The sequence below is a fragment of the Scyliorhinus canicula genome, chromosome 2, assembly GCF_902713615.1.
Source record: "Scyliorhinus canicula chromosome 2, sScyCan1.1, whole genome shotgun sequence".
Lineage (NCBI taxonomy): Eukaryota > Metazoa > Chordata > Chondrichthyes > Carcharhiniformes > Scyliorhinidae > Scyliorhinus > Scyliorhinus canicula.
The window spans coordinates 105,577,786-105,590,894 of NC_052147.1; the positions used below are offsets into that span (position 1 = coordinate 105,577,786).

Consider the following 13,109-nt stretch of genomic DNA (forward strand, 5'->3'; position numbering starts at 1 on the left):
GACACGGGGAAAACGTGCAGACTCCGCACAGACAGTGACCCAAGCCAGGAATCGAACCTGGGACCCTGGCGCTGTGAAGTGATAGTGCTAACCACTATGCTACCATGCTGCCCACGTGCGCTGATCGCATAGCAATGAACTGAAATTAGTAAACTTGCTACAAAGAAATCACTACATTTACAAAACAACTCTGTTGTTGATTAGGGGAGGCAGTGGTGCAGTGGTACTGTCACTGTGGTGACAGTACCACTGCACCACTAGTGGTACCACTGCACCACTAGTGGTACTAGTAATTTAGAGACCCAGAGCAAGATCTGGGGACCAGGGTTCAAATCCCGCCACAGCAGATGGTGAAATTTGATTTCAAGTTCTAATGATGGCCCTGAAACCATTGTCGCAAACCCATCTAGTTCACCAACGTCCTTCAGGGAAGGAAAAACTCACAATATACCATAAATGTACATTAATGACACTATCCCCAGGATTTGCCAATTAGACATCTCCATCAATTTGAGAAAAATGTACAGTAGATTGAATTGCAGATCTGAATTTTTCTAAGGACAATCCAGAACCCACCTCCCCAGAAAGTGCATTGTATATGGTTACATTTATAGTCTAAAATGGAAAACATTGTGTTAATAAATAAATTCCCAGCAACACCTCCCAACCTCCAACCAATTTTCAAGCAAGAACACTCAGTTGTTGTGCTGCTGTTGACCTTTGTGTGGCTTTGTGGTTATCAGGTCGGATTTAAAAAAGAAAACCAGAACCACAAAGTTGCCCAAAGGTTGGAAGCAGCAGATCCTTACACTGACAGACCAGCTTCACCTTCTACACCCTTCTCGCCTGCGCCCCAGTTGCACAAATGTGGAGTTTATCCACTTACCCTCCTCAAATCGTCTCGAAGTTCATTCAGCAACATTTCCAGTTCAGTCACCTTGCCAGACAGAGTGGTAGGAGATTCGTCTCTGGATGGGGAAAAAAAGAAATTAAAATGCCTAACCAGTCAGAAAAGCATCCTATCAAGTTAAATTAAGTAATGGTTCTTATTTTGTAAACCTTGGGTAGATCTGCCCCATTGCCTCCCTCTTTGGGAGGATGACATTAGCTGCTAACCGACAAGCAGGACTGATGTGACAGTGAACTCTGGGAAAGGTAGTTCCTTATCTGGTGAACGAGCAAAAGAGGGAGAAGTTTATTCCCCGACTCTCACCCAATTTTCACTCTCCTCCTGAACTTCAGCCATTAACCCTGATTTCCATCTTGTACCTCATCCAGGACGCCATTGTGAAGTGTCAGTCTCAACAGTGAATGTCAGCACAATTCCATTAGGTTAAATGCCATTACCCAGAATTTTAACCAATATTGTTTTCTATTCAGATTACAGGTTGGTTTTTCATTTCCTGTGTTTACTGTTTTTCTTTTGGATTAGCAATACTGTCAATCAGTTATAACTTTGATCTGGCGTTGACAGGTTTAAGGTTAACAGTCAACTTGTTCACAGTCATTGTGGATAATTACACTTCATTTTCTCATTATATGATTGGTTAGACAGTGGCACTACTTAAAGATTGCACTGGAGTATTATAGAATGCAACATACGATTTGCTGGGCCAGATCACACTTAAAAAAAATAACAGCACATTAATAACACAAGCTGTTATTAATGCCCAAAACTGGCCAGCAGATGCAGGGAATGAGAGAAAGGCCACGTGATGTGCCTCTTGAGTTATGCTGCTCACACAAATAGCACCCTATCCTTAGCTTCCCGGTTATTTTTTAAAACATTTTTTTTCCCAATTAAGGGGCAATTTAGCATGGCCACTCCACCTACCCTGCACAATTTTGGGTTGTGGGGGTGAGACCCAATTAGACATGGTGAGAATGGGCTAACTCCACATGGACAGTGACCCGAGGTTGGGATCAAAGCCGATTCCTCGGCGGTGAGAGGCAGTAGTGCTAACCATGGCACAACCGTGTGGCCACGCTTCCCTCTTATTTTTAAAAGATTGTTGTATTTCCACATTAAAGCTCCTTCGGCAGCACCTCCAACCCACGACCACTACCCTCTAAAAGGACAATGGCAGCAGACACATGAAAACACCACAGATCTGGATGTTGCCCTTCAAGCCACTCACCACTCTAACTTGGAGGGTCAAAATCCTGGAACTCCCTCCCTCACAACACAGATACTGCAGTAGTTCAAGAAGGTAGCTCACTGCCACCTTCTCAAGGGCAATTAGGGATGGGCAATGAATGCTGGCCTCGCTAGCAAAGTCCACATCTCTTGAATACATTTTCAAACATTCCCTATGTGTAACGTGCGTGCGCATGTACATGTGTGTTTGCCCAGTGATTGAGTTCTGGTACGAGGGTCCTGCTTCATAAGTAATGATACGATCCTTGAAGAAACTTTGTAATCAAAAGGAGGGCTCTGGTACTGCAAGGTCCCCGCCTTTAAAAAGGTCATTACAATTCGAGTGGGGAGGTTCAAGAAAAATAAGAAAAGCTGAAAGACACACTACGAGGTCTTGTTTTGGGTGTGTGAATTATAAAAAGCATTTGAGTTGTTCGAGGGACACTGTTGGTAAGAGAAATACTGTACCACCATGATTAGACTGCATAACACTGTACATACTGCTGGTTTGGTTTTTATGGGTCAGTAGCTAAGTATCCACAGTCAAAATACAGCTAAAAACATCAAAAATGGGATATCATCTGACGGGTTCCCAAGACTCACCTTCTGTGTACAGCCAGAGGTGATGGGTGTCTGTCTCCCTGAATGCCGCCGTCAAGCAATAAGCTGTCAGGTCTGTGGTCTGAATCATCGACACCAAATAAAGAAGCTCTCTGAACTGGAAATTGAAGAATCAAAACCAGTAAGTATGTTATTTCTACACACACTTTTTGACAAATTTATGGTCATTTCTAATGCATATTATCAAATATTCCCAGTTGTGCAGATTGCACGGAACGCTGGCTTGTCTGTGGCATTTGATACCATGCTGTTATCAGGTATCAGGAGATGTGATGATGTGGGATAATTATACGTTTCACCTCCCTCCCCACACCTGACCCCACACCACTTCAATCATTGCTGACAATAGATTTCCCTTTTCTGAGGTGATTGCTGAATTGTTTCCGAATTGGCTTGATACATTAAACATCTCAGATCGACAGTGTTCTGCTAGAGACTGGGCAGAGACCAGCACCAATTGTGACAAAAGTGCAGTAACTGGTGGTGTGGCACAAAATGGGAAGTTGGTCTCCCAACTGAAGAATAAATTAGAGATTTGGGCAACACCTATCAGGGACTTAACATCAGAACTTTTCAAGATGCTGAGATTGTGCTTTAAAAGTGTTAAATTAAAGAAAGACTTCAATTAACTTTGTTTGCATAATGGTACGTATTGTGTTCATGTGAACTACATTCAACATAACAATTGTAAACATTGTGGGTGGAATTTTCTGAACCCTTCCTGCTGGCTTCGCTCCCACTGAAAGTGCCATCTCTCAGCTGGCGAGCAATACAAATGGCCATTGATTTTGGCGGGACCAGTGTGGTGAATATAATATATGATAAGGTTAGGTGGATTGAACCATGCTAAATTGCCCTTAGTGTCCAAAATTGCCCTTAGTGTTGGGTGGGGTTACTGGGTTGTGGGGAAGGGGTGGAGGTGTTGACCTTGGGTGGGATGCACTTTCCAAGAGCCGGTGCAGACTTGATGGGCCAAATGGCCTCCTTCTGCACGGTAAATTCTATGTATGATATGATAATTCACACTCTCTTTGTAAGCGCAGTAGCGTTATCCAACCACTAGGGGGAGTAGCTCTGGGAGTACTCAGGAACTTGTACTGGGCTCCACCCTTGGCTCCGCCCACGACTCCTCCCCCTATTGCTGCTGTATAAATACCCTTGTCCAGAGTCAGCCTGAGTTCACTAAGAGGTCATCAACGGGTAACAGGCTGGCTCTGAAGTAAGTCGATTAAAGCCTAGATTCATATCGGAAACACGTGTCTGGTGAATTGATGGTCCCATCAATTTAATCGACTTAAGAACAGTAAGCCTGGACGCCTGGAACTCGACACGCAGGATGCAGAGGCTAAAGAAATCTTCTCCCAGTGGCTGCGGTGCTTTAAGGCCTACCTGGCAGAAGCGAGCACAGCTGAAACGACAGAGGATCAGAAGCTAAGTCTACTGCACGTGAGGGTGAGCCACAGAATCCCTACGCAACTAAACTCGGCCAGTTCATATACTGCAGCGCTAGCAGTTCTCGATTAAATGTATGTAAGGCCTATTAATGAAGTTTACGCTCGCCATGTGTTCACGACTCGCCGCCAGCGGCCTACAGAATCACTTGCTGCATTTCTAAGGGAACTCAATAATTTGTCCAATGACTGTAATTATCAAGCGGTTACCGCGGCTGAACACAGGGAACTTGCTGTACGCGATGTTTTTGTAGCGGGCCTCAGGTCTAACTATGTGCGCCAACGACTGCTGGAAAAGGGGCCCCAGGACTTAGAAACGACTGTGGAAGCTGGTACCACGATGGAGGTCTCCTTCCGCAGCCTTAACTCGTTCACCGCGGACCCCGCAACCCAATCATGGGCCCCCGACCAGCGACTCCCCCAGGCCTCTGCTACGCGACCGCCCAGCCACCATGCTGCTCCAGCCAGCCACTATGCTGCTCCAGCCTGCCATTTCTGCGGCCAGAACCAGCACCCACGGCAGCACTGCCCGGCCCGCAACGCGACCTGCAGCAGCTGCGGGCGAAAAGGCCATTACGCAAGAGTGCGCCTCGCTAAAAGGGCCCCAGCTTCCAACTCCCCAGCGACTCGAAGTAATCGCTCCCCTCACACGCAGGCCCGCGGGCTCCGAAACGCTGCGGCCTATGCCCCGACTCTGCCCCCTCCAGCCATGTGCGATCCATGGGGGCCGTCATTTTGGAAAACCTCCACCACGCGGCCAGCCACGTGCGACTCATGGGGGCCGCCATCTTGGAAAACCTCCACCACGCGGCCAGCCACGTGCGACTCATGGGGGCCGCCATCTTCCTCGCCGCCCGCCACGTGCGATCCACGGGCCCGATCGGCATCTCCGCGCTCGGACAACTCAGCGGAAGAATACGACTACGAACTCAGAGGGCAGTCATCACGGGGCCACTCCAGCACAGCTGATCGAGCTGCCGACTACCCGCAACTCAGCGCGGTCACCCTGGACCAATCACGACCAAAGAATCTACGAAACCCGATGGCAGTGGTCCATATCAACGGGTACAGAATGCCATGCCTCTTCGACTCCAGGAGCACTGAGAGCTTCATACACCCGGACCTGGTAAGACGCTGTTCGCTCCCCGTTTTCCCTGTGCAGCAAACTATCTCGCTCGCTTCAGGCTCCCATTCGGTCCAAATCCAGGGGCGCACCGCCGCGACACACAATCCGAGGCGCTAGCTACTCGAAATTCAAACTCTACGTTTTGCCTGAACTCTGCGCGCCATTCTTATTAGGCCTAGACTTCCAATGTAACCTCAAGAGCCTCACCCTCAGCTTTGGAGGGCCCCTGCTCCCACTCATTATCTGCAGCTTCGCTACGCTGCGAATCCCCCCCCCCCCTCCTCTCTTCGCCAATCTCACAAAGGACTGTAAACCCGTAGCCACTCGTAGCAGGCGGTATAGCCTGCAGGATAGGGTATTTATCAGAGCAGAGGTCCGAAGGTTACTCAGTCAGGGGGTTATAGAGGCCAGCAATAGTCCCTGGAGAGCTCAGGTGGTGGTCGTTAAGACCGGGGAAAAATTCCGTATGGTGGTCGACTACAGTCAGACCATAAATAGATTTACGCTCCTCGACGCGTATCCCCTCCCCAGGATTTCAGACATGGTAAACCAGATCGCCCAGTACTGGCTCTTTTCCACGTTGGATCTGAAGACTGCATACCACCAGCTCCCAATCCGCTCGGAGGACCCCCACTACACGGCATTTGAGGCCGATGGCCGCCTCTTCCATTTCCTCCGGGTCCCTTTCGGCGTCACAAATGGGGTTTCGGTGTTCCAAACGAGCAATGGACCGAATGGTGGACCAGTATGGACTGCGGGCCACGTTTCCGTACTTGGACAATGTCACCATCTGCGGCTATGACCAGCAGGACCACGACGCAAACCTCCACCATTTTCTCCAGACGGCACAGAAACTGTATCTCATGTACAACAAGGAGAAATGCATTTTCCGCACAACCAGACTAGCCATCCTCGGCTATGTTGTGGAAAACGGAGTCCTGGGCCCAGACCCGGACCGTATGCGCCCCCTCTTAGAACTCCCCCTCCCCCATTGCCCCAAGGCCCTCAAACGGTGCTTGGGCTTCTTCTCCTACTACGCCCAGTGGGTCCCTCAATATGCGGACAAAGCCCGCCCACTCTTTAGGGCCACACGATTTCCCCTGTCAGCCGAGTCACGCCAGGTGATCGACGGCATCAAGGAGGACATCGCCAAAGCGGTCATGCGGGCGGTGGATGAATCCACTCCATTTCAGGTAGAGAGCGACGCCTCAGAGGTATCTCTTGCAGCCACGGTAAATCAGGCAGGGAGACCAGTCGCATTTTTCTCCCGTACCCTCTCCGCTTCAGAACTCCGACACTCCTCAGTCGAGAAAGAAGCATAAGCCATTGTGGAGGCTATCCGTTACTGGAGGCACTACCTCGCAGGTAGGAGGTTCACCCTCATCACTGACCAAAGATCGGTTGCCTTCATGTTCGACAACTTGCAAAGGGGCAAAATTAAAAACGACAAAATTCTGAGGTGGAGGATCGAACTCTCCACCTACAATTACGATATTAAATATCGACCCGGGAAGCTCAACGAGCCTCCGGATGCCCTATCCCGCGGGACATGCGCCAGCGCGCAGATCGACCGATTAAAAGTCATCCACAATGACCTCTGCCACCCGGGAGTAACCCGGCTCGTCCACTACATCAGGGCCCGAAACCTGCCTTTCTCCAACGAGGAGGTAAAAGCGGTCACCAGGGACTGCCCGATCTGTGCGAAGTGCAAACCGCACTTCTATAGACCAGACAGGGCCCACCTGGTCAAGGCTTCTAGGCCCTTTGAACGCCTCGCGATTGATTTCACAGGGCCACTCCCCTCAACTAACAAGAACGTTTACTTTTTAAACGTCGTAGACGAGTTCTCCCGTTTCCCATTCGCTATCACGTGCCCCGACATGACCTCCCACACAGTCATTAGGGCCCTGCATAGTATCTTCACCCTGTTTGGTTTCCCCAGCTACGTACACAGCAACCGGGTTTCGTCCTTCATGAGCGACGAGCTGCGTCAGTACCTGCTCGACAAGGGCATTGCCTCGAGCAGGACTACCAGCTACAACCCCAGGGGGAACGGGCAGGTAGAGAGGGAGAACGCGACGGTCTGGAAGACCGTCCTACTGACCCTCCGGTCTAGAAAGCTCCAAGTCTCCCAGTGGCAGGAAGTCCTCCCAGATGCGCTCCACGCTATTAGGTCCCTTTTGTGCACGGCGACCAATCAGACCCCTCACGAGAGGCTCTTCATTTTTTCCAGGGGCACTACCACAGGGGTCTCACTTCCGGCATGGCTGAGGACGCCGGGCCCCGTACTTCTGAGGAAACACGTCAGGGCGCACAAAAGCGACCACCTTGTTGAAAAGGTGCGCCTGCTCCACTCCAACCCCCAGTACGCATTCGTCAAGTTCCCTGACGGCCATCAGGACACGGTATCCCTCCGGGATCTGGCACCCGCCGGATCCAGCGCCCCCCCTACCCCCATAGAAGGACCTCTCATCCTACACCCTATGCTGCCGCCCCCTTGCGCGCCCGAGCCCACGCACTCGCTCCACCAGTTCTGCGCATCCGCGCTGGCCAGCTCCCAGCGCCCCCAGTCGAACCAGGAGAGTATGAAGCTCGGATACAACCCTCCCTGGAGTCTGCCATCGTACCCCAGCACACAATACCCATCCAGCCACCGCAAGAGTCTGCAACCCTGGTGCTCCGCAGATCACAGCGGACAATTCGACCACCGGACAGACTGTCGTTGTAGACCACCACTCCCGCCGGACTTGATTTTTTTGCAGGGGGTGAATGTGGTGAATGTAATATATATGATAATTCACACTGTCTTTGTAAGCGCAGCAGCGTTTTCCAACCACTAGGGGGAGTAGCTCTGGGAGTACTCAGGAACTTGTACTGGGCTCCACCCTTGGCTCCGCCCATGACTCCTCCCCCTAGTGCTGCTGTATAAATAACCTTGTCCAGAGTCAGCCTGAGTTCACTAAGAGTTCATCAACAGGTAACAGGCTGGCTCTGAAGTAAGTCGATTAAAGCCTAGATTCATATCGGAAACAAGTGACTGGTGAATTGATGGTCCCATCAACCAGAACATCCCACCAACGGCCAATGGCGAGCTGCCTTTGCTGCTGAAAATCCCACCGTTTGGGGGTGGGGATGGGGGAATCCTGACCACGTGTTTTTTGCCTCTCTATGTTTCAGATGCACCATTGAGGAGAACATTTTGAGTTGCACAATGTAAGGGCAAAGTACTGGCTGTAATGGGAGGAATTTGAGGGAACCAATCAAAGGAAGAATTGAACAATGTTACAGTTAGCACAAACTGCAATTCCTCACATAAATACCTATTCAGAAGAGTATACCTTGACCCGACTTTGGATCGGTCGTGTCCCAGAATGGGTAGACTCTCAGCAATGGCAAGGGAGCTGAAAGGGTTTATGGAGCAAATGGGGGCAGTGGACCCCTGGAGAGATAGACAGCCAACAGGAAGGGGCTACTCGTTTTACTCGCACGTCCATAAAGTATATTCCAGGATAGATTTCTTTGTACTAAGCAGGGACTGTATGGGGGAGGTAAAGAACACGGAATACTCAGCAATTACCATTTCAGACCATGCCCCGCATTGGGTGGACCTGCAGTTCGGAGGAGCGAGCTATCAACACCCGCAATGGAGGCTAGATGTGGGACTGCTGTCGGAGGAGGGGATCTGCGAGAGGCTTCGGAAATGTATAAAAAATTACCTGCAGTTGAATGACACGGGGGAAGTCTCAGCGGCGACCTTGTGGGAGGCGCTAAAGGCAGTAGTGCGGGGGGGAGCTGATTTCAATTGGGGCCCACAGAGCCAAGGCAGACCGGGCAGAGATGGATAGATTGGTCAGGGAAATGGGTCGGATAGATGAAGAGCACGCGGAGTTCCCGGGGGAGGTTTTACTCAGGGAGAGGCAGAGACTACAGGCGGAACTGGGGGCACTATCCACGAGCAGGGCCGTGGAACAGCTTAGGAAGGCGAGGGGAGTGGTGTACGAGTATGGGGAAAAGGCTAGCAGACTGTTAGCGCAGCAACTCAGGAGGAGGGAGGCGGCCAGGGAAATAGGTAGAGTGAGGGACGAGGGGGGGCGCAAAGTGGAGGACCCGGCAGAATTGAATAGGGTATTCCGGGACTTCTATCGTAAGCTGTATACTTCGGAGCCGCCGGAAGAACCGGAGGGGATGAAAAGGTTTCTGGACGGGTTAACATTCCCAACAGTTGGTGGGGGGCGAGTGGAAGAGCTGGGGGCCCCGATTAGAGTAGAGGAGGTATTGGGGGGCCTTAAGGCTATGCAGTCGGGGAAGTCCCCGGGGACGGATGGATACCCAGTAGAGTTTTATAGGAAGTTCTCTGAGCTGGTGGGCCCGGTCTTGGCGAGGGTTTTCAATGAGGCAAGGGACAGGGGGACCCTGCCGCCGACAATGTCACAAGCCACCATATCTCTGATATTGAAGCGGGGTAAAGACCCGGAGGCGTGCGGGTCCTACAGGCCAATCTCCCTGATTAATGTAGACGCCAAGCTCCTGGCAAAGGTACTGGCGGGTAGAATGGAGGACTGTGTACCGGAGGTGATTGGGGAGGATCAAACGGGGTTCGTGAAAGGTAGGCAGCTGGCGGCCAATCTGAGGAGATTTCTCAATGTGATAATGATGCCCCCGGCGGGTAGAGAGGTGGAGGTAGTGGTGGCAATGGACGCCGAGAAGGCCTTTGACCGGGTGGAGTGGGACTATCTATGGGAGGTGCTCGGACGGTTTGGGTTCGGGGAGGGATTGGTGGATTGGATCAAATTATTATATCAGGCCCCGAGGGCCAGCGTCAGGACCAACAGAGAAGTGTCGGAGTACTTTAGGTTGTACCGAGGGACCAGACAGGGCTGCCCGCTCTCCCCGCTGCTGTTTGCGCTGGCCATAGAGCCGTTGCCCATTGCGCTGAGAGCCGCAGAGGGTTGGAAGGGGATGGTGAGGGACGGGGTTGAACACAGGGTTTCTCTTTATGCAGACAACCTGCTCCTGTACGTGTCGGACCCAGTGGCCGGGATGGGAACTATACTGGGAATGCTGAGGAAGTTCGGCCAGTTCTCAGGATACAAATTAAATACGGTCAAGAGTGAAATGTTTGCGGTCCAGGCAAGGGGCCAGGAGAACAGATTGAGAGGGCTACCGTTTAGGCTGGTTGAGGAAAATTTCCGGTATTTGGGAATCCAGGTGGCACGAGACTGGGGCAGGCTGCACAAGTTAAATTTGGCCAGGGTGGTGGAGCAAATGAAGGGAGAGTTTCGGAGATGGGATGCAATCCCGCTGTCGCTGGCAGGGAGGGTGCAGACTGTAAAGATGACAATCCTCCCTCGAGTTTTGTTTATTTTTCAGTGCCTCCCGATCTTTATCCCACAGTCCTTCTTCAAAAGAGTTAATGGGCTGATCATGAGCTTTGTATGGGCGGGAAATCCCCGCGGGTGAAGAAGGCGATGTTGGAGAGGAACCGCAGCGAGGGAGGGCTGGCTTTGCCGAGTCTGGTCAATTATTACTGGGCGGCCAACATCGCTATGATAAGGAAGTGGATGGTGGGTACGGGGTCTATTTGGGAGCGGGTGGAGGCGGCTTCGTGCAGGGGCTCCAGCTTGGAAGCCCTGGTCACGGCTCCTCTACCGCTGCTGCCGGCCAAGTACACCACCAGCCCGGTAGTGGTGGCGACCCTGCGGATATGGAGCCAGTGGAGGAGGCATGTGGGGGAGATGGGGGTGTCTGTCTGGGCGCCAATCTGCGACAACCATCGGTTTGCCCCCGGCAGTATGGATGGGGGGTTCAGAGTATGGCAGCGAGCAGGAAGGGTGGGTGATATGTTCCTGGAAGGGAGCTTCGCGAGTTTGAGGTGCTTGGAGGAGAAATTTGGGTTGGTAAGGGGAAATGATTTTAGATACCTACAGTTGCGGGACTTTGTTCGTAGACAGGTCCCATCTTTCCCGCGCCTCCCGCCAATGGGGATCCTCGACAGAATAGTCTCTAGGAGGGAAGAAGGGGAGGGCAGAGTCTCGGGTATATATAAGGTGCTCATGAGGGAGGAAGGGAAATGGAGGATGGGCTGTGGGCAGAGGCCCTGAGTAGGGAAAATTTGACCGCGACATGTGCTAGGCTCGGGCTGATCCAATTTAAGGTCGTTCACCGGGCTCATATGACGGTGGCTCGGATGAGCAAATTTTTCGGGATAGAGGACAAATGCGCTAGGTGAGCGGGAGGACCAGTGAACCATGTTCACATGTTTTGGGAATGCGTAAGCTGAGGGGGTACTGGGAGAGATTTGCGGGGGTCATGTCCCAGGTGCTAAAAACAAGGGTGGTGATGAGTCCAGGGGTGGCAATTTTTGGGGTTTCGGAAGACCAGGGCGTCCAGGGGGAGAAAGAGGCCGATGTGTTGGCCTTTGCTTCCCTGATAGCCCGGCGACGAATATTATTGGCGTGGAGGGACTCAAAGCCCCCGAAGACTGAGTGGTGGCTTGCGGACATGTCGAGTTTCCTGGGGATGGAAAAAATTAAGTTCGCCTTGACGGGATCTGTGCAGGGGTTCACCCGGAGGTGGCAACCATTTATTGACTTCTTTGCGGGAGAGTGAGCGTCAGCAGGGGGGTGGGTGGGGGGGGGGGGGGGGTAGAGTAGAGTAGGAGGGAAAATATGGCGGGTAGTACCGGTGGGAGGGGAGCAGGCTTGTGCAATATGTTACGATGGAAGTATTGAAAGTACGTGGATGTTTGCACATTTTTGCCTTTTTTGCTTTCTTTCTGATGATGTCTGTAACTGTTTATAAAGCCAAAAACTACCTCAATAAAATTGTTTATTAAAAAAAAAGAAGGGTATACCGTACATGTCAGCCCTAGCTAAATGATGGCTCTCCTTCGAGTCAGCAAGTTGTGGGTTCAGGGGACTAGAGTACACAAGTGTATGCTGACATTTCAGTGCAGGATGGAGGGAAAGACACCACAATGCTGTCTACGTACTGAGGACAGCAAGAAGTCTTACAACACCAGGTTAAAGTCCAACAGGTTTGTTTCAAACACGAGCTTTCGGAGCGCAGCTCCTTCCTCAGGTGAAGGGCGAGGTATACATACCTCGCCCTTCACCTGAGGAAGGAGCTGCGCTCCGAAAGCTCGTGTTTGAAACAAACCTGTTGGACTTTAACCTGGTGTTGTAAGACTTCTTACTGTGCTCACCCCAGTCCAACGCCGGCATCTCCACATCATACGTACTGAGGGAAAGAGTCTATATCAAGGCCTGGTGATACAGGTCAGGGTTGAATCCCAGAATTTCTCACCACGGGTCAGGATGCTGGTTTGCTGGCTTGGTGCTGCTGCCAAGCTAAATTTGAAAAGGCTGGGTTGGGGCAGAGCATCTGTCCACCCACAAGTGACATGTAGTGAATAAACGTAAATGAGGCATCGACACAACCAATGGAAGAGGCCAGACCTCCAAAAAGGAGGTGCCTTCTCCCTCTCTTACATACATTGGCAGCTCTTGCCTCCATTGCTGGAGTTTCCCATGTGCCTTTGCTGGAGTGTCTCCTACTGGTTCTCCAGCCTGTACACCTTCCTTAATTGGATGGCGACTGTTCTTTCTTGCACTTAACTGGCCGAGCATTGAAAAACCGTGTGGGGGATCTACTTCCAGCATGATGCGCTGCTGGGACCCCGCTGTTCTACCAGCATTTTGTTCTCGACTCCAGATGGAAACTTTAGCTCATCGGTTTCCATAACATTTTCTTCTCGCTGTCTGAGGGCACGGAA

At 51.5% G+C, this 13,109-nt stretch overlaps 1 protein-coding gene across 7 annotated transcripts in view; it reads right to left on the reverse strand.

Moving 5' to 3' along the window:
* The window catches only part of sipa1l1 (signal-induced proliferation-associated 1 like 1), a 483,945-nt gene that overhangs the window by 3,553 nt on the left and 467,283 nt on the right, over positions 1-13,109 (reverse strand). For all 7 annotated transcript variants that reach the window (XM_038784402.1, XM_038784345.1, XM_038784365.1 and 4 more), the window contains 2 exons: positions 2,741-2,855; positions 887-968 (listed from right to left, as the gene is read on the reverse strand). In XM_038784402.1, coding sequence (XP_038640330.1) covers positions 887-968; positions 2,741-2,855 — 197 coding nt within the window. The remainder of the gene's footprint in view (positions 1-886; positions 969-2,740; positions 2,856-13,109) is intronic.